The sequence below is a fragment of the Salvia splendens genome, chromosome 22, assembly GCF_004379255.2.
Source record: "Salvia splendens isolate huo1 chromosome 22, SspV2, whole genome shotgun sequence".
NCBI classification, from domain to species: domain Eukaryota; kingdom Viridiplantae; phylum Streptophyta; class Magnoliopsida; order Lamiales; family Lamiaceae; genus Salvia; species Salvia splendens.
In genome coordinates, this window is record NC_056053.1 from 11,475,349 (window position 1) to 11,496,567 (window position 21,219).

Consider the following 21,219-nt stretch of genomic DNA (forward strand, 5'->3'; position numbering starts at 1 on the left):
ACGCGAGTTGTGGACTAGATGCAAGTCTAGTCCAGCACATCACAAGGTGTGGAGTTATTCCAACACATGTTTTGGAAAAGGTATCCAAGTAATTGGAGTTGTGTACTGAGGTATGTTTTAAGGTTGTCCCAAATGATAGAAAAGGTACAGGTTCAATAATCTTCACGGCAAGATATGTGTTTGTTTACACGAATACTAGATTCTTTGATGAAGATTATGAGGAGAAATACAAGCCTAACAAACATGATAATTCTCAAGATAATGAGAATATCTATTTTCCATCTTAACCAATAAGTCATACCATTAGAAACTTATGCACTAAGAAAATCAACGTTTGTACCTAAGATTGTAAGAGTCGTGTCGTAGTGGGAGCGTTCTTTGCGAACATAATAAGTTCATAGGTCTAAAAGAGTCTTAAGACTCAGTCTTAGATCAACTTGAATATAATCCATGTAACTACAAGGACGCAATGACTTATTCGGATAATCATTCTTGATAAGATCATAGATTCTGAATAACAATCTTAAATAGACAAGAATGTTTGCAAGACTTGCGATACTACCCATAGACTATTTCAGTCAGTGGGAGCTAGTGGACCTGCAAGTGTAAGCATGGATCTCAAAAGGCTAGAATAATGGCAAAGGCTTATACCCAGAGAGAATTATATTCTTGCCTGCCATTTTTACCTAAGTCGATTTGTATATTGTCTATTGTAGCCTACATAAATTAGGATGTATGTACTATGATTGTCAAGACAATTTTCTTTAAGTAGAAGTCTTGAGGAGTTCATCTGCATGGAACATCTTAATGGTTATGTAATACAGGGCAAGAAAGTTGAAAGTGCACTATATTTGGTATTCTTGGTACTCTACGATGATGATATCTATAAAAGTTGATAAACAACTAAGAGGGTTATCTAGCGTGGAAACTGGTCGTCTATCCAGTTTAAGGATGATGGATTTAAGATAATCTAGTTACATTCTAAGCATATGTGTCATTAGATTGCTAGAAAAAGAATGTATGTTTTCTTAAAGAATCCTACATCTGCACAATACTTAGACACTTTAGCATTGAAAATTCCAAGAAAATGTTTTTCTTTTTCTAGACGGAATTATTTTGTCTTTAGTCAAGTGTTTTTCGACATTGAATGAGATCAAGAAGAATGAGACAAGTTCCATAATTGGAAGTCTCATATATGCTATGATGTGTATTAAGTTAGGTATTAGTTTTGCCGTTGGCATAGAAGCATGATATCATTTTAACCATGGCCAAGGACATTGGATTGGGTAAAGAATATACTATAGTACTTGAAGAAGACTAAACGGTATGCTCTAGTTTACCAGACATCCATGTTATATCCTTTAGGTTACATCGACTCGATTTTATAATTGATTGATGATCGAGTTATCCTCTGACTATGTGTTAACGTTAGGAGTTGAAAACTGAGTCATGAAGGAGTGTGCTTACATCACAGACTCTATCATGAAAATTACAAGTGTGGTTTCATCAAAAACTACTAAGGTAGTTGTTAATCTCAGTAACTTCCTAATAGCTTTGACCGTGATTCCGAGTATGTGTATGAGTATTATATTTTGTTATGATTCAGGTGTCTAACTCGAGGGAAACACGATCTGATCAAGCTAAGCAAGCACATAGAGATGAAGTATGAAATTAATTAAGGATTAAGTGCGCAACAAGACGTTATGGTTTCCAAGATATCATCAGAGAACAACCTGACAGAACTTTTCACAAAATGCCTATATGGCAATATGTTTTACACATGAGGTGAAAAGTACGGTAGTTCGATGTATCATGGCTTAGAGTATAAGTGGGAGAGTTTTGACAGTGGGTATACTCGAAAGCATGATTTTGAGTATAAGTGAGAGATTGTTAGAATTGGTATACTGAAAAGCATATTTCGAGCATGTTGCACGGATAGAATTGCTTGTATATAATGAACTCTACAATCCACTTTTATCCCAAGGCGAGAAGAAGTAATTTTGTCGCATTGATGTTTGCTTGTGCATTTATAAGATGCATCTCAAACATTTAAATGTATAACAAGCAAATAAGTCTAATTCTTCTGCATAGTAGACTGGTCGTGAACGACGTTCACAGAAGGTGACGCAGTCGGTCATTTGTAGAAGAGAAATAGAATTTCACAACCTTGATAGGCTTTGGCTACCTATCGTGAAAGGTTGCAGTGTCAGTCCGCATGTTTCCTTACCTTGGGAAATAAACGACACTGGTGTGGTATAGCACTGAAGGATCAAACAGTTGAGATAAGTCTTTCTTGCTATTTACTGAAAGACGAGGTCTCGGTGATTGTTATTTCCTAATCATTGTTGATATAACATTGAGCATACGATATTGATTATGCACTACTTTGATTTATCAAATGGTGCGGATTTTTCGCAATCCAAGAATCCTGATATCTTGGGTAGTGGTGATTAATGTCTAGAGGTGCTAGTATTGTTATTGCAATGAATCGTGTGCTGGGTGAGTCCAGTTTGATAATATCCTCAAGAGGTGTTCGAAAAAGGTTTTATTATTCAGAAACCCGACCGGTTGGAATTTATTCCAGAATAATAAATAAAGAATTTGAACTAGACAACTCTTGGAAAAAGATATTAATTAATTAAAGTCAAATAGCAGGCTTATCAAAAATGCCGAGCAAACATCTTGTCAAAAATGCACTTATCGAGGACATCAACTCTAAAACACGCTTTTGCATCACTAGGATGCTTCATCGCTTTCTCAACATTAATGGTCACTTGCTCACCATTAATTCTGAACGTGACTGAGTTGTCCTTTGCTCCAAGCAACACATCTCCCGTGGCGAGAAATGGTCTACCAAACAGAATTGGTACCTCTTTGTCCTCGGGCATGTCCAAGACTATGAAGTCAACGGGGATGATAAATTTGTCGACTTTGACCAAGACATCCTCTACTATTCCAGTGGGCTTCACGATGGAATGATCAGCCAATTGTAGAGCAATGTCGATGGGCTCCATTCTGTCCTCTAATCCAATGGCTCTAGCAGTTTTTAAAGCCATCAGTGAGATCCCCGATCCTTGATCTAATAAGCATTTCGTGAAGATTGTGTTACCGATCTCACAAGGAATCACACAACTTCCCGGATCCCTCTTCTTCATTGGCATCATTCCCGAAATCAGTTGTGAGCAATTCATGCTCAAGGCCACTATCCCCTCATCTTGCAATTTCTCCTTGTTTGCCATCATATCCTTGAAAAACTTGGAGAACTTGGGGAAATTAGTGAAGAGGTCCACCAATGATACATCCACATTAACTTTCCGGATCACGTTCATCATCCACTCAAAGCTTTTCTCTTTGGGGACCCTCTTCTTCCTTTTGGTTGGATATGGTGGAGGAGGAATATGATCGGGGAAGTTGAACTTGCTTTTCGGATCTAGTGCTGGACTTGTCAATATCTTTTTCTTTGACTCCATTTCCACTATCTTCTTACCCTTCTCTTCTGCTGAACACTTTCCACTTGTATCGGATTCTTCACCATGTTCCTTGCTGCCGGATGCAGCCTGTTCTTGACCATGTTGGGCCCCCTGCACCAACGCGGGACTTCCCTTACATGCCTCGTCCGCCCCTGCGTGCGAGGAATGCAAGCCTAACATCTCATCCGCCCCTGCGTGTGAGATGCCGGAAGTACCTTGGCCGTCCATTAATGGTGTCGAATCCAACTCGCGACCACTTCTCAAAGTCACTGCCTTACACTGTTCATTGCCTCTAGGATTAGGTACAGTATTACTTGGGATGGTGTTAGGAATCCTCGTGTGTGATGCCGTGGCAAGCTGTCCAATCTGAGTCTCGAGATTCCTCATTGTCGCCTCCATCTGTCCAAACTTTTCCACTGTTCTTTCCTTGAAATTCTCATTCTCCTTTTGACTCTTATTCATAAAAGAGAGAATCTGTCCCAACTGATCTTCGACTGATGGCTTCTTCTCATAACCCGGGGGTTGAGTATTGTTCCTCCATTGATTACCCGAGTTGTTGCTAGGACTAGCTTGATTCCATCCCGTTTGTTGAGGCCTCCAATTTTGCTGATTGTTATATTGGTTGCCTTGATTGAACCCTTGGCGATTGTTGCCAATATAGTTCACATCCTCCACGGGAGGTCCTTGAAGACTTGGGCACTGATCAGTATGATGCCCGCCTTGGCACAACCTGCATCTCATCACCGTCACAGCTTGGGGTTGAGGAGTCAGTTGAAGAGATTTAACTGCCTTTGTCATCGACGACATTTGAGTGCTAATGTCCGCCAGTTGAGCCTCAATTGCGGTCACTCTTTCCGCATCCTTTGTAGCACCAAATGTATCTCCTGCTCTATCAGCCCCTCGCCTTGGATTGTGCCAATTCCGTTGATTGTTGGCCAGCCTTTGAAACAAAGCCCTCACCTCATCGTGAGTTAGATCATCTAGGTTCCCATTCGAACCTGCAGTCACCAATCCCGTGCCTTCACTATTGAGTCCCTTGTAGAATTTCAAAAGGTCATGCCCCGGAGCTAGTCCGTGACTTGGGCATTTCCTTATCAACTCCGTGAATCTCTTCCATGCCTCCGCGAAGGACTCATCATACTTCTGTCGGAATGAGGTGATCTCCTCTCTCAACTTCTCAATCTTCATTGGAGAGTTGTATTCCACAAGAAACAACGACTTCAACTCTTGGAAAGTTGCTATGTTGTAGCCCGGTAATGAGTCATACCACGCTCTTGCCTTCTCCCTCAATGAGAATGGAAATAAGGCCCTCTTAATCCGATGATGCTCCACATTTGGAGGTCTATGAGAATTTGTCAGCTCGTAGAAGGCATTCAAATGGCTCACCGGATCTTCATCATCCCGTCCATGAAAAAGATTTCCTCCATTCACCAAACTGATGTAGTGAGGTGGAATGTTGACGTTGTCATTTGCGTAGGCACACTCCCCTGGGTACTCAATTCCCGATCTCAGAGTGTCGCCAAACCTCACCACGGGTGGTGGAATCTCATTGTTATCTGCCATTGATTCACCGTCTGAATTCTGATCCCTTTCTTCACCAAAGAGTCGGTTACTTCTGAATGGACTCGAATAGTCCGGGAAGATCTCAAACTCTGACCCTCTAACCTTACTTCTTCTTTGATAACAGAGTAGTCCAAACGGTGGTGTACCCTGTGATCGCGTGTGCATTCACTTTTTTTTTTTTAATACCTACACAACAGAAAATACACCAAACACAAGCACAATATATTTCCTATTACCGAAAGCGAGACCTCTCGACAACTTCGGGGTAAGTACTATAAAATGTGTGTGCTTAAGTGAAAAACTAGACTACCTAAACTAAGAGTTAAAAGATGTCACCTAGAAAATATACTCCTTCGTCTTCAAGTCCAGACGCGGTAGATGGCTATCACCTCCAAGAACACGAAATGAGTACCTACAAAAATAAGAGAAAGATCAAAATAAAAATAAAACAAAACACAAACTAGAAGTTAAACAATCTATTGCCTTCCCCGGCAACGGCGCCAAAACTTGATGTGTAAATTCAGGTTTTTTATAATAAGATAATATAACACTCAAGTTCAATTAATTAACCCAAAAATTACTACTTCGCTGCAAGACTACAGGGTCGTGTGTAGTAAATTAAGGTGTCGATCCACAGGGAAGGAAACGATTATTTAATTCCAAAACACAGAAAAGACATAATAAAAGATATTTTGGTTTGATGATTTTGATTAAAGACCATGCAAAAACAATTACAAGGAATTAAACAAGCAAGACGAATTAAGAGAAGAACATGTTACTCCAAACACTCATGGATAATACAATGATTTATTCTCATATCCAACTTTATCTTATGAATTACGGGACTTTACTAACAATTCACGATGCTAGCACTAAACATGCTAGACATACAAAAGTTCAAGAATAGTTGAACACATATTCAATAAACCAATCTTCATTAATCTAAGAATCCTACGGATGCGCGAGAATCCAAGATCAACTACTATAAGCTCATGAAATCCATTACCAAATTATCGTCTAAACAACTCTAATTGATAATTCATCACCACAAGGATCTATCCTATTCAAAGTTAAAGAGACATTTGATTAGAATTATGGAACTACTACTAATGATGCACCAAAAGTAATAGATTCAAACAAGGAAAATGTGATGAAGACGATCATAAGATAAAGAAGAACATAGTATAAATCAAACAATTAATTCATCCATCTACATGTTTGGAGCAACAATGGAGTTCTTAGCCTAGCATTTCCACACTAGAGAAAATAATAAATGGAGAGTCAACAATTAAAACCATGGAATACAAATCCAAGAAATGTTTGACTTGGTTCTTCCTTCTTCAAACTCGTGCTTCTCCAATTCTCAATTCCTTTCTGACGTGCTCTCCCTCTAGCCTCGCTTCTTCTCCCCCCTACACCATCCGTTTCCTTTTTCTTTTTATTTTCCCCCAGCAAAACTGCCGAGAAAACTGCTGAAATGCAGTTGAACCACCAAACGCCCGACCGGGCGAAATTAGAAGGGATAATCGCCCGACCGGGCGAAAGGCTTCTGGATGGCTCGCGGGAAACGCCCGACCGGGCGTTTTGTGTCTTGAAGAATCGCCCGACCGGGCGAACTTTCTGGACTCTCCTCATGCTTTTACGCGTTTCGCCCGACCGGGCGTTTTGAAGCTCATAATCGCCCGACCGGGCGAAGTTTCTGATCTCTGCATGCTTTGCCAATTTCACCCGGCGAACTTCCAGCTTCCAACCCTCCTAAACTTCAATACAAATACAACTTGATGAGTTATAATTAACATAAAAGTGTGTAGTTTAGGGGGAAAAGTATAAGAAATATGCTTCGCATCAAGCACCACTTAGACATTAATGATCATTACCCAATCTATCAGGATTCTTGGGCGACGAAATACCCTCACCATTTCAATTAATATCGTATGTTCAATGCTATGTCAACAATGATTAAGAAACTACAATTACCGAGACCTCGTCTTTCAGTAAATAGCCAAGAAAGACTTATCTCACTATTTGATCCTTTCAGTGCTATACCACACCGACGTCATTCATTTCCTTAGGTAAGGAAACTTTTAGACTGACGTCGCAACCTTTCGCGGCAGGTGGTCAAAGCCTATCTAGGTTGTGAACCAATTTTCCTTCTGCAAGAACCGACGAATTACCTACTGTGAACGACGTTCACAACTCATTTACTATGCAAAAGACTTAGACTCATTTTGCTTCTTATGTATTTAAATGTTAAATTAAAACATCTCATAAATGCAAAAGCAAAACACATTATAACAAAATATTCTTTCAGTATACTAAACTCTAACACACTACGCACAACATACACAAAGTATACACAAAATACTCACACTTCTCACAGTATACACACAATGCACACTACTCTACACTCACACTCTACACAAAATTTATATGTACAGAAAATACACACATAGCACACTACTCTGCACTCACACTATACACAAAATATATACGTAGAGAAAATACACACATAGCACACTCAATAAACACATTACAAACAAAATACAAGCACTATACACAAAATACAAACATTGCATCCACATATACACACTGTACATACACACACATCACATAATACACGTAAAATATAAAAACACACTGCACATACTACACACAAAACAAACGGACTAAATATACTATAAAAAACGGATTAGATATATTATACTCAAAACAAAATGGACTAAATACAATATAAAAAAACCCAATGCACTATACAAAAAGTATACCCACAATTTACACACAACACTTATTACACGGTATACACATATACAATAAGAGCCATCTTTCTTAATAACGCAGTTGTCATTAAAAGAAATCAAATATCCATAAAAAACTAATTTAGAAACTGAAATTAAATTTCTTCTAAAAGAAGGTATCAACAAAGCATTCTTCAAAATAAAAAAACTATCACTACTAAAACGCAAATAAACGTCTCCCACTGCAACGGCCACCACTTTTGTAGCGTCGCCCAGCTGGACTTCGATCTCACAATCACGTAGCCGTCTTGTCACCTGCATTAAGTCAGGATCAAAACAAATATGATCAGTAGCTCCTGTGTCAATAACCCAAGTGCAAGTAGACTTCGAAGCCAAACATGACTCGACTACTAAAGCTTGGTGCATACCTGTAGCCTTGCCCTTTTTAGGATAGTCTGGCTTCCAATACCCCTTTTCTCCACACTTGAAACACTTCCTTCTTCTTTCCCTTAGCTATCTTGGCCGGTCCTGAGTTCGGTGCCTGCCTTTTTCCCGTGCTAGGCTTGGAGCCAAAGGAACAAGGCGCCGAAGTCATCATGGCCGCCTTAGCCTGAATCATAAGATCCTCTGCCGACTGGAGTTCAGTCAACAGCTCCGCCAAGGTGTAGTTCCTTTTGTTCATCTCGAAGTTGAGTTTGAACTACTGGAAGCTAGGGGAAGACTCAGAAGGATAATGGTCACTTGGGACTCGGGATCGATCGTCCCTCCCAAGACCTCAATCTGGTTGAGGTGGCCCATCATCTCGAGGACATGGTCCCTCACAGACGAGCCTTCCTTCATAGTCTTCGACATGATACTCCGAAAGGCTTGAGACTTAGCCTTTCGATTATGAGTACCAAAAAGATTCTTGAGATTCTGCATGATCTCGGCGGCAGTTTCCATGGCTGAATGTTGATGCTTGAGTACTGATGACATAGATGCCAACATATAGCACTTAGCCATCTCATTCGCCTTATGCCACTGTCTGTGTGCATCTCTGACTCATGCCGCTGCGTTGGCTGGCGGCAATGGAGGTCGCGGGGTTGTGAGCACAAAGTTGTACTCTTCTGCTGTAAGAACGATGTCCAAATTTTGCTTCCATTCTATGTAATTTTGGCCCTCGAGTTTGTTTTCTTTAAGTATTGCAGAAAGAGGATTGAACGACATATTGACGATTTGATTTGCACTGCAAAACAGAATATTTACCATTTGTCATAAACTTATGTAAGAAGTTTGATTAGATTAACTATAAAACTTTTCAAAATCTTACAACAGTAAAATTAAAATTTTGTATCCTCCATAGGAGGTCAATACGCATTAAAATCTTACAATTTTACTGGTCACAATCATCGACGAATAGTCGAGAGACCACAAGTGTGGCATGGCCGCCTAATGTTGCCTAAGCAAGACCACCGAATTTAGCATTACAGAATCTCATTTCTACAACACACTCCCATAACAATGCTCATGCACTGCTAACAAGATCAAGCTATCCCATAAATTCTGTGTGAACTTCTGAATCTCGTAGTTTCTTAGGATTATTATCCCCACAGTGCATGTGGCGATAATATTGGAAACCACATTCTAGTTCATACTATTTATATTTGAGAAGTCCGCTTTATGAACTAGCTATTTCTTAGGATTATTGTCCCCACAATGCAGGTGGTGTTAATATTGGAAACAGCTTCATAAATTAAAAACCCATTGGTGGAGACCATATACAAACGTTGAGTTCGTAATTACAGCTTAGATATTTTGGGTTATGGTTTTTATTCAATTATCCTTAGCCTTGAGGCAGATTAAAGCTTAATTAAATTCTGTTGGTATTTAATATGCTGGATAATTAAATCTTTTATACATAGTTGACGTCTTCCATTAAGAAAATAATGTTCTAGTATTTAATTCTTATTCATGTCTACTATAAGATATATCTAAAATAATTAAATTATTTAATTCTTAATAAGACATGAAAAATTAAATTCAAATTATTTCCATGTTCAATGATTAGGAAGAGAAGATTTATTATTTAATGTATTCATACGTATCTATCATAATTAAGATTCTACATATATAAATATTAGGAAATTATTAAATTATTCTCATCCATATCATCTAGAAAAAAATATTATTTACTTCCATAGATATAGATAATAATAAAAATATTCCTAAAATTTAGATAAATATTAGGAAACTATTAAATTATTCTCATCCATGTCAACTAGGAATAAAATAATATTATTTATTTCCATAGATATAGATAATAATAAAAATATTCCTAAAATCTAGGTAAATCATCCAAAAAGATTTTATTTCCATTAAATAATAATATTTTAATGATATCTTTTAATTAAAAAATTAAATAATCATTAAAATAATCTTTCATCGTTATCTCATCGTACGAGGTTCGCACGAACGATGAATGACGAAAATCCGACGAGTTCTTCGTCGGACCACGACGCACGCAGCGTCACAACGACTAGCGTGCAGGTGGCGCGCCAGCGTCTCGGCCAGCGGCTCGTCGGGTGTCGCCAGCGTCTCGGCCAGGAGCGTGCGCGGAGGCGCGGCTCCTCTCGGCCCAGCGGCGAGCGCCCGTCACCGCCTCGTGTTCCGTCGAGCTACTCGAGCTCTCGGCCAACAGTGCGCACGGTGGCGCACCTGCTCTCGGCCAGCTCCGACCGCCTGTCTCGGTCCACCTCGTTCCAGTTCCTCCCACTGCCCGAGCCAGCGTCATGCACACAGGCGCGACACTCTCGGCCAGGCGTCTCGTCGGGTTACGCTGGACCTTCCGCCTAGGGTTTGGCCTGGTGACTCGTAGTGTCTCGGTGGTTTTCGGACGAACCACCACTCCTCGCCGGCCACCGCCTTGTCGAGGCTATCGCGGGCTCCGCCTGTGCGTGCGATCTCGGTCGGCAGTGCGCACGAGCCCACGCTCGTCTGCGCGTCGCCCCGTGATCGCGATCTCTCGGCTCCCACTCAATCGACAACCCTATCCCGATCGTTCGTGGCGCGATCCGTCTCGACGCAAATGCCGACGGATCGCACGTCTCGTACGATCGATAAATTCAAGTTCTTTGATTCGATTGTTCTTGAGTTCATCATGCGTAAAATTAAACAAAAAAAGCAACAAGAACATGCTTCGAAATCAAATAATACATGCATACATGAATTTCGCGAAATTTAAATCCAAATAATCAGAGCCAAAGACTGGCTCTGATACCAATTGAAGGGGTTGGCAGCGGAAGCGTGCATAACAAAACCGATCACATGAATTTGATCTATTTAGACCTTGTTGATTCTCCAATGAATCGAAGATGGCTTGCATCTTCTCCACGTGAAGATCTTCAGAACTCAACCTCGGATCTTTTGACTGGTGTCCCGGACTGTATACTGATATTTGTATGGGCAAATCTCACCAGAATACTAGGACTCGAATAACGAAGACATGACTCTACTCATGGAAGAAGTAATTTTCGAACTCTCTCTCTAAAAAAGGAGGGGACGAAAATTTTTAATGAGAATAATTATTCACTTTTCTGTCTCCTTTATTCTCTTATTTATATTAAGTCACATATTGGGCCCAATCAGGGATCTAAGGAAGAATTTGGACATGGCCTCACCCAATTAGCTTTTTACTAATTAAATTGAACTCATAATTTAATACAAGCTTATATTGGAATATTACAAGCAGCCACTACAGAAGTAATATTGCATTGCCTTTCCAAATCCGAAATGACAAGTGTTCCGGGTTTCCTTTAATTTGTTTAATTCATTTCCCGCGCTTAAGATAGAAACATCCATTAATTAATTAATGTCTGCTACGGAATTAATTAATTAACATATTTTAATCTCCAAGAGTGGACTTAGCAAGAAACTCTTATTTATTATTCATAGAGTAATCAAACTCCAACTAGCTAGGTTCCGAATAATAAAACTTTATTTCGAGCTCCTCTTGTGGATGTTATCAAACGAGACACTCCTCGCGCGCGATTCAATATAATAGCAATCATAGCACCGCCAGATAATGATCAGCACTACCCAATATACCTGGATCGTTGGGTGACGAAAAACCCGCACCTTTGGTAAGTCAAAGTAGTAGATACTCAATATCTTATGCTCAATGCTAACGTACATTGATTAAGAAATTAGTTATCAAGACCTCGTCTTTCAGTAGATAGCATAAAGACTCATCTTGCTGTTAGATCCATTCAGTGCTATACCACACCAATGTCATCATATTTCAATAAGGCTTAGAAATAATCGGACTGACATTGCAACCTTTCACAATAGGTAGTCTAGGCCTATCTAGGTTGTGAAAATCTTATTTTTCTTTTTTCAGAACTGACCGCGTACCTTAAATTGAGCGCAGTCCACAACCGGTCTACTAAAACAAAGACTTGGACTTTGTTATGTTGACTTATACATTTAAATATGCATTAAACATCCATTAAATGTAAAACATAATAATATTACGACAAAAATAATCTGTTGCATTCATTGGAAAATAATTATTAGAGTTTTACAGTATTCAATCACTCGAAAGATGATTTCTAGTATACAAACCCTAACACGAAAATGGAAAGTGCATATATTTTTATGGGACGGAGGGAGGGAGTAGTAGAAAACAAATTTATGAAATGACTACATTGTATTAAACTTTTAATATACTTATTCGATTAAGTCATCACCCTTTTATAGGATGCTCTAAGTTTTTTTTTTTTTTTATTCAGAGAGGATCAATAATGATTCTCTATCTACCCCCATGGTGATCCTGACCTATCGTTAAAGGTGAAGCGTCCTACCAACTAAGTTGTGCTTCATTGTCTCTAAGTACATGTATAAAAGATTTTAGTTTGTATTTTTTAAGGATCTTAATTTGATTCTCCTCGATTTCGACCACAATCATTGCTTGATTTCTTGATCTCATATATTTTCATTCCAACACTCTCCTCAAGTTGGATATCGATTTTTTTGATACTTATCTTACAATGATCTTCAATTTAATAAATAGTTTATATTCATATCCAAGAATTCTACAATTTTCATTAGTAATTTATCCTCATAATATGGAGCTTCTTTCTTTTCTATTGAAAGTTTAGGCTCATTTCAAGGAGCTTTTGCAATTTCATTGATAGTTTAGGCTCGTACCAATGAGCTCTTCAGTTTTCTGTTGACAATTTTGACTCGTGCCAAAGAGCACTTCAGTTTTCATTATTGATAGTTTAACTCGGGTCAAAGAGCTAATCTAGACAGTTTTAATCAAGCCCAGGATCCACTTCAATATTTAAAATATATTGGATCATAACTTAGTATCGTAAATAACAATGACGATTATTCATGAATCATAGCTGCATTAATGCCATGATAGATATTAGACACTGAAAATAAAAGACAATGCAAAAAATAAAAGCTGAAATTCTTGAAGAACTACATTATATTAAACTTTTAATATACTTATTCTATTACATCCATCACTCTTTTATAAATTGTTCTAAATACATAAATATAAGAGCTTTTATAAGTTGTTCTAAATACATAAATATAAAAGATTTTAACCTTTGAATTTAAGAGGATCATGATTTGATTTCCATTATTTCCTTTAAAACAAAGTTTCAAAGAATTGAGGCGTAAATGTATGAGTTCTCGCTATTTAGTTTTGAAATTTTACTGGCTCAGTCCACAAATAATAAGTACTCTATCTGTTGCCATTACTTGGCCTGTTTTACCATTACTTGGCATAAGTTTACCTGCTCGAATTTTAAAAAAAATAGGTGGAAAAAGTTAGTGGGATGACATAATTTGACCGGCTCTAATTTTTAAAAAAATAGGTGGAAAAAGTTAGTAGGAGGTGAGTTCTACATTTTATAGTATTAGTTTATAACAAAATTGAGAATGATGAGTTAATGGAAAATGATGTTCATTCCCAAAATTAGTACTCTCTCCGTCTCACCACAAGTGATCCACTTTCCATTTTGAGTTGTCCCTCCACAAGTGATCAATTTATTTTTTTAGCTAAAAACAAAACATCAACCATCTCTTACTTTATTCCAGTTCTCTTACTTTATTCTCTCTTTCTCTCTCTTACTTTATTCTCTCACATACTTTATACTCTCCACTTTAACTCAATACATATTATTTTGTTAATTCCCGTGTCCAAAAGAAATCCATCACTTATAATGGGACGGAGGGAGTAAAAAGTAAATGTGACAAGTGCTGTCAGATGGATCAAAAAGGAAACTTGTGACAAATAATGATGGACGGAGATAGTACATTTTTCCGTTTTGGGATGTCTACCCATAAAAACACACTTTTTTTTGTGGTAAGTGTTCCTACACCTGACGGGGTAGCATTCGTCACCATTTTAGAATCATTTTTCGTGCTATATTATTGAATATTTGCATATTGAATGATAAATATTATCCCTACTTAAATATAATTAACTATAAAAAATTAAAATAAGGATAACATATATTTGAGATATTCATTTATTACAAAATTGATAATCATAACTAATATTTTAATAGTTACTATATGTTACTACAATATATTTTTTTTATTCATAATTATACTAATAATGTTAAATAAGAATGAAAATTATTATGAAAAAGAGAAACGAATGGAGCTGCGTTTCATGTCTACATTTTTGCGTTTTCTCCACATACAATACGCCAATCTTCAAGTTTTCAACGGTTGGAAATCTAATTCAAATTTGAAAATCTAATTCAATTTTGAAACCTAATTCATCCCCCAAACCTGGAGAGAGAGACGACTGCACAATTGGGAAAAAACTATTACGCTCGAGGTCGCTCCAAAATCCAAGAAAGGGAAGGAATTCCTCCGGATCAGCAGCGTCTGATCTTTGATGGCCGGCCGCTCGCCGATTACAATACCCAGAAAGAATCGACGTTGCATTTGGTTTTGAGGCTTTGTGGAGGAATAATCGAGCCTTCCTTGATGATCTGCGGCAAATGTTATGCCCGCCTGCATCCTCGTGCTGTTAACTGCAGAAAGAAGTGTGGGCACAGTACCAGTTGAGGCCTAAGAAGAAGATCAAGCATCCAGTGTTCTGCAAATTATCAACGGTTCCCCTGAATTTTACTCCATTTTCAACTGCTTTTATTGGCATATCTCTATCTGCTCGAAAATATCCACCCCTCTTTCTCCCCTGCTATGGTAATTAAGCAGTTCGTTGGTTGCTAGTTGGAGTTGCGTAGTTGGGGGATTGAAGAAATTCGAGTTGAGATAATTGCTCTCCGGTTGGATGGGGATTTGCCGGCGGCGAGATGAGTGCGTCTAGATTTATTAAGTGCGTGACAGTGACCGTGAGCGATGGGGCTGTAGGTAAAACATGTCTGCTCCTTTCTTGCACTAGCAACAATTTTCTAACGGATTATGTCCCTACTGTTTTCGATAATTTTAGTGCCAATGTCGTAGTGGATGGTAGCACTGTTAATCTGGGATTGTGGGAAACTACGGGTCAAGAGGATTACAATAGATTTAGACCGTTGAGCTACCGTGGGACTGATGTCGTTATACTCGCCTTCTCTCTTAATAGCAAGGCCAGTTACGGGAATGTCTCCATGAAGTGGATATCTGAATAAAGGTATTATGCTCACGGAGTTCCAATAATCGTTGTGAGGACAAAACTCGATCTTCGAGAGGATAAGCAGTTCTCCGTGGACCACCTTAGAGCAGTGCCCATCACAACAGCACAGGGAGATGACTTGAAGGAATCCATTGGAGCTGCTGCTTACATTTAATGTAGTGCTAAGATACAACAGAATGTGAAGGCTGTCTTTGATGCAGTGAAAAAGCATGCAGCATATTATAATTGGCAAAGAGGATTCACATCAATTATTAGACAGTTTCTCTTGTTGTTTTGAAGACCGATCCGGATTATTTTTGGGGAAATTTTTGGATGCTTGGAGAGGGAGGGAGTGTTGTATATGGTGTCTAGACCCCACCAAACTATTCCATCCGTCCTCTTCTCAATTTATTTATGTCTCTCTTTCTTCTATCCTTTGCATCTCACTCTCTCTCACTCAACCATCACTCAAGCTACCATCAAAGTACATAAGATCTGAGCCTACATATCCCACAGCCCGACCCGCCTACTACGATCCGGTAACTTCCATCTTCATTGTCAACTCCTCCTCTCTGTATTTTTTTCCAAATGTTGAGAATGCTTGTGTAATGCTTGAGTCTTTAACTGTTGTGGAGTTGTATCTCGATTCAATTGACAATGGTTTTTTAAAGAGATCCACTTACTCCGAAGTTGACTTTACCGATTATGTGTGTTGAATGTGAGTGTGCAGTGAGGCAATTGAGTTTCTGATTATTGCATATTTTTTTATCGATGCTGCTATGAGAATAAATTCTACCTATACATTGATATTCAAAGTTGCAGTTCTTGATCTTTTACGAATTAGGCCGAGCTGATTTAAAGTGATCCATGTGGGGTTTAACTCACATTAGGTAGTGGTCTACTAGATTATGGTGAAATTCATGATTCATATTTTTTTACAGGTTTCCTTTGAACTAGTAGAATGGATATGAAGCAAACCACTTGCGGATCTTGGCTGCAGCAACTGCAGGTAATTCCTCATTAAAGACTAATTTGGGATCTTTGCTGAGTCTTAAAGCTCTAGATGTTATAGTAATGCGGTAATCATTTCAAGCTAGTGGCATGTGTAAAATTATTCTCGCTAAAGAGTATCTCAATTAGTAAATTTTATAATGTTTGGTTTCTGTACTTTTTTGCAGCCTGACAAGACGTCAGGAACGAACAAGGAACAGCTTCAAGGTATAGCTCCTGCACTGGATAAACTATGGAAACAAAAGGATGAGAAGATAAAAGAGTATTCTGATGTTCAATCTCAAATACAGAACATATCAGCGGAGGTTGCTGGAACTAGTGTCCAGGTTGAGAATATCACAGTTGATGAGGCCAATCTATCCATGAAAAATTAGATAGAGTTTAATGCCCAGCTTCAAGATCTTCAAAAGGAAAAGGTGACTACTTTTTTTCATTCTGAGTTTATTAAAAGCTTTTGGACTATCTCTCTAAAGTCTAAATAGTGAACTGTTCTTGGCATGTCTTTCTTGGTTTTCTAAATTGACAGGTTGCACAAGGTTATAGACATGTCAGCACAGTTCACGATCTTTGTACTGTCCTTGCCACGGACTTCTTTACTACTGTCACAGAAGTGCATCTAAGCCTGAATAACGCCACTGGTGTTCACCCAAAAAGCATCTTTGTGCTGTCCTTCTCCTGGTGATTTTTCAGAACTTTGTCAAACATTAAAGAAGGTATGCTATGGTTTCCTTGAACAAGAGTCCACAACTTAATCCAGGTTTTTCTTGATTTTATGCAGAATATATTGTTGGTGTTAATATAGTGACCAAGTAATTGATGTTGCCTGCACAACATTTTTGAATTTTGCAGGTTATCACCGATGTAAACATTACTGTGGGAAAAAAAAGAAAAAAAAGGAAAAAAGGAAAAAAAAAGGAATAAAAAAGGATAAAAAAACGGCAACCTTGGTAGGGATCCGAGAACCCTTCATAAAAAAAAGGAAGGAAAAAAAAGAAAAAAAAACATTGCTGTTGCAGTTGAAGCTATTCAAGCATTGGGCAACTTTGCTATGGATCTAAGAACCCATTTTTCGGCAAGATGTCGCTTCTTATTGCCTCTACTATTGGTTAGTCCAGTATTGTGTTATATTAATTTGCAAATTACAATGCCCCATAAAATAATAGTAGATGTGTTTTGAGTAGTTATTTGACTTTTTCATTCCAGGGGATTATCGTTGATGTGTAAATTGTACAACTATAATATTTAGGTTTTGCGATTATTTCCTTTTCTAATGGTAAATGGAATAGAGCCGACACCTAAAAGCCCTTAGAGTTAATAAGATATAATCTCAGTCCAGTCACTCTTGAGCTTGTAAATGCATCTGTGAGTTTTGATTATTGCTTAACATGAGCTTGATTTTTGCTGACGATGTGCAGGAGAAATTGTAGGAGAAGAAACCTACTTCAACGGAGGCCCTTACCCAAACTCTTCAGGCAATGCCTAAGTCCGGATGATTGAGTGTAAATGACACTTTTGAAGGCATGATTTTCCTTTATTTCATTTCTGAACTGTTGTTTAACCTCTGCATAATATCATTTCCTTGTGCTTAGAAGCAGTATCTTGTTTGCTTTCTAGCCTTTTCTCCTGCACTTTCCAGTTTTTTAATTATTTTATTGTCTTCTATCATTGCTGTGTGTTCTAGGTTGACTTTTATTATTTTGGACGTTTTAAGTAATTGCATATTCACAAATTTTCTTGTATTTGCCTCAATCATTGACATCAAGATGTACAAGCCTCCTTGTGCTGCATTATTGATCACATGCTATCTAAATGAAGTGTTCTCGGGCACTGGAATTACCGGTCATAATTGCAAAAGATATGAATATATTTTCTAGTAGTTTCAGTTACCTACATGGAAATATGTTCTGAAATTACCACAAAATCACCTAATTCGGCTGACCTATTGTTTGATCCAATAGATTATATGCATGGTTACTCGAGGAACGAAAGAAGATGTGGTATTTATTATGGTTCGTAATGAGAGAGTTCTTTCTACAGGTTTACTGATTATTAGTTTTCTTGCAGACATGAAGGTGGAAGTGAAAATAAAGTTCGTTTTGTAAGATCGATGACGTTGAGCTGTATTACATTCTGTATTGAAACAGTAACAGAGCAACCATACTTAAGGTTCACGAGGAATATGTTCCCATATGCTTGGAGGTTAGTTAGTAGCATAATGTGTTCTCTCAACCGTGCATATTTATTTTTGGATTTTTTTCAATCAATTATTTCTTTCGCACTTCGATATAGTTATGTATGAAATCTTTGATTATATGGAGAGCTTAGTCCTTTTATGAGTTTTTGTCCGTGATTCCATATGCTTCTTCTCCTTCTCCTGAAATTATTGCTGATGTAAGTCATGCCAGATAGCACTGTCTATGGGGTATGATGTGGAATTCATGATTCATCTTTTTTTACAGTTTCCTCTGAACTAGTAGAATGGATATAAAGCAAACCACTTGCGGATCTTTGCTGCAGCAACTGCAGGTAATTCCTCATTAAAGGCTAATTTAGGATCTTTGCTGAGTGTTTCAGTTTCCCTCGAGTTGTTGCATTATGTCACAGAAATGAATCTTTTTTCCTGCAGCAAATTTGGGATAAAGTTTGTGAAAATTACGAAGAGCGGGACAAAATTCTTCTTCAATTGGATCAGGAGTGCTTGGATGTGTACAAGAGAAAAGTTGACCTGACATTGAAATCTAGAGCCCACCTTCTTCAGACACTGGCAGATGCTAGAGTTGAACTCACCAATCTATTATCAGCTTTTGGAGAAAAGAATTATGTCGGAATTGTAAGTGATGGGCCTCATGGTGTTCGATAATGACATTTTCTTAAAGCTCTAGATGTTATAGTAATGTGGTAATCATTTCAAGCTAGTGGCATAAGTGTAAAATTGTTCTTGCTAAAGAGTATCTCAATTAGTAAATTTTATAATGTTTGGTTTCTGTACTTTTTTGCAGCCTGACAAGACGTCAGGAACGAACAAGGAACAGCTTCAAGGTATAGCTCCTGCACTGGATAAACTATGGAAACTAAAGGATGGGAAGATAAAAGAGTATTCTGATGTTCAATCTCAAATACAGAACATATCTGCGGAGATTGCTGGAGCTAGTGTCCAGGTTGAGAATATCACAGTTGATGAGGCCAATCTATCCATGAAAAAATTAGATAGAGTTTAATGCCCAGCTTCAAGATCTTCAAAAGGAAAAGGTGACTACTTTTTTTCATGCTGAGTTTGTTAAAAGCTTTCGGACTATCTCTCTAAAGTCTAAACAGTGAACTGTTCTTGGCAGGTCTTTCTTGGTTTTTTAAATTGACAGGCTGCACAAGGTTATTGACTTGTCAGCACAGTTCACGATCTTTGTGCTGTCCTCGCCACGGACTTCTTTACTACTGTCACAGAAGTGCATCTAAGCCTGAATGACGCCACTGGTGTTCACTCAAAAAGCATCTTTGTGCTGTCCTTGCTCCTAGTGATTTTTCAGAACTTTGTCGAACATTAAAGAAGGTATGCTATGGTTTCCTTGAACACAAGTCCACAACTTAATCCAGGTTTTTCTTGATTTTATGCAGAATATATATTGTTGGTGTAAATATAGTGACCAAGTAATTGATGTTGCCTGCACAACATTTTTGAATTTTGCAGGTTATCACCGATGTAAACATTACTGTGGGAAAATAAAGAAAAAAAAGGAAAAAAAAAGAAAAAAAGGAAAAAAAAAGAAATAAAAAAAGGAAAAAAAAGGGCATCCTTGGTAGGGATCCGAGAACCCTTCATAAAAACAAGGAAAAAAAAAGGAAAAAAAAAAAAAAAACATTGCTGTTGCAGTTGAAGCTATTCAAGCATTGGGCAACTTTGCTATGGATCTGAGAACCCATTTTTCGGCAAGATGTCGCTTCTTATTGCCTCTACTATTGGTTGGTCCAGTATTGTGTTATATTAATTTGCAAATTACAATGCCCCATAAAATAATAGTAGATGTGTTTTGAGTAGTTATTTGACTTTTTCATTCCAGGGGATTATCGTTGATGTGTAAATTGTACAACTGTAATATTTAGGTTTTGCGACATATTTAGGTTTTGCTATTATTTCCTTTTCTAGTGGTAATTGGAATAGAGCCGACACCCAAAAGCCCTTAGAGTTAATAGGATATAATCTCAGTCCAGTCACTCTTGAACTTGTAAATGCATCTGTGAGTTTTGATTATTGCTTAACATGAGCTTGATTTTTGCTGACGATGTGCAGGAGAAATTGTAGGAGAAGAAACCTACTTCAACGGAGGCCCTTACCCAAACTCTTTGGGCAATGCCTAAGTCCAGATGCTTGAGTGTAAATGACACTGTTGAAGGCATGATTTTCCTTTATTTCATTTCTGAACTGTTATTTAACCTCTGCATAATATCATTTCCTTGTGCTTAGAAGTCGTATCTTGTTTGCTTTCTAACCTTTTCTCCAGCACTTTCCCGTTTTTTAATTTTTTATTGTCTTCTATCATTGCAGTGTGTTCTAGGTTGACTTTTATTATTTTGGACATTTTAAGTAATTGCATATTCACAAATTTTCATTTATTTGCCTCAATCATTGACATCAAGATGTACACGCCTCCTTGTGCTGCATTATTGATCACATGCTATCTATATGAAGTGTTCTCGGGCACTGGAATTACCGGTCATAAGTTGCATAAGATATGAATGTATTTTCTAGTAGTTTCAGTTACATAGATGGAAATATGTTCTGAAATTACCACAAAATCACCTAATTCGGCTGACCTATTGTTTG

The 21,219-nt window shown here is 37.9% G+C and overlaps 2 protein-coding genes, 1 non-coding gene and 1 pseudogene across 3 annotated transcripts; 3 read left to right on the plus strand and 1 right to left on the minus strand.

Annotated features, from left to right (window-relative positions):
• Positions 1-2,660: 2,660 nt before the first annotated feature.
• On the minus strand, positions 2,661-5,033 carry LOC121786725. The gene is made up of 2 exons (XM_042185355.1): positions 3,686-5,033; positions 2,661-3,562 (listed from the first exon to the last, which is right to left on the minus strand). Exons 1-2 carry the CDS (start codon positions 5,031-5,033, stop codon positions 2,661-2,663), a joined length of 2,250 nt encoding a protein of 749 aa, XP_042041289.1.
• Positions 4,540-4,646, plus strand: LOC121788123. Its single transcript, XR_006047575.1, has one exon. It is a non-coding gene; the product is annotated as a small nucleolar RNA R71 (small nucleolar RNA).
• Positions 5,034-14,549: 9,516 nt separating the features above from the next.
• Positions 14,550-20,788, plus strand: LOC121785862 (annotated as a pseudogene).
• On the plus strand, positions 18,465-19,648 carry LOC121785868 (65-kDa microtubule-associated protein 2-like). The gene is made up of 5 exons (XM_042184338.1): positions 18,465-18,599; positions 18,860-18,926; positions 19,027-19,230; positions 19,400-19,439; positions 19,523-19,648. The coding sequence occupies exons 2-5, from the start codon at positions 18,879-18,881 to the stop codon at positions 19,549-19,551; spliced, it is 321 nt and encodes a 106-aa protein (XP_042040272.1). The 5' UTR covers positions 18,465-18,599; positions 18,860-18,878; the 3' UTR covers positions 19,552-19,648.
• Positions 20,789-21,219: the final 431 nt, after the last annotated feature.

Excerpts from the sequence above, each read along its gene's own strand:
- LOC121786725 (XM_042185355.1), bottom strand. The coding sequence starts at position 5,033 with ATGGCAGATAACAATGAGATTCCACCACCCGTGGTGAGGTTTGGCGAC. Across the intron at positions 3,563-3,685 it reads ACCATTAATGGACGGCCAAG|AACAGGCTGCATCCGGCAGC; the intron begins GTACTTCCGGCA and ends AACATGGTCAAG.
- LOC121785868 (XM_042184338.1), top strand. The coding sequence starts at position 18,879 with ATGGATATAAAGCAAACCACTTGCGGATCTTTGCTGCAGCAACTGCAG. Across the intron at positions 19,231-19,399 it reads AAAAGAATTATGTCGGAATT|CCTGACAAGACGTCAGGAAC; the intron begins GTAAGTGATGGG and ends ACTTTTTTGCAG. Across the intron at positions 19,440-19,522 it reads GAACAAGGAACAGCTTCAAG|AACATATCTGCGGAGATTGC; the intron begins GTATAGCTCCTG and ends TCTCAAATACAG.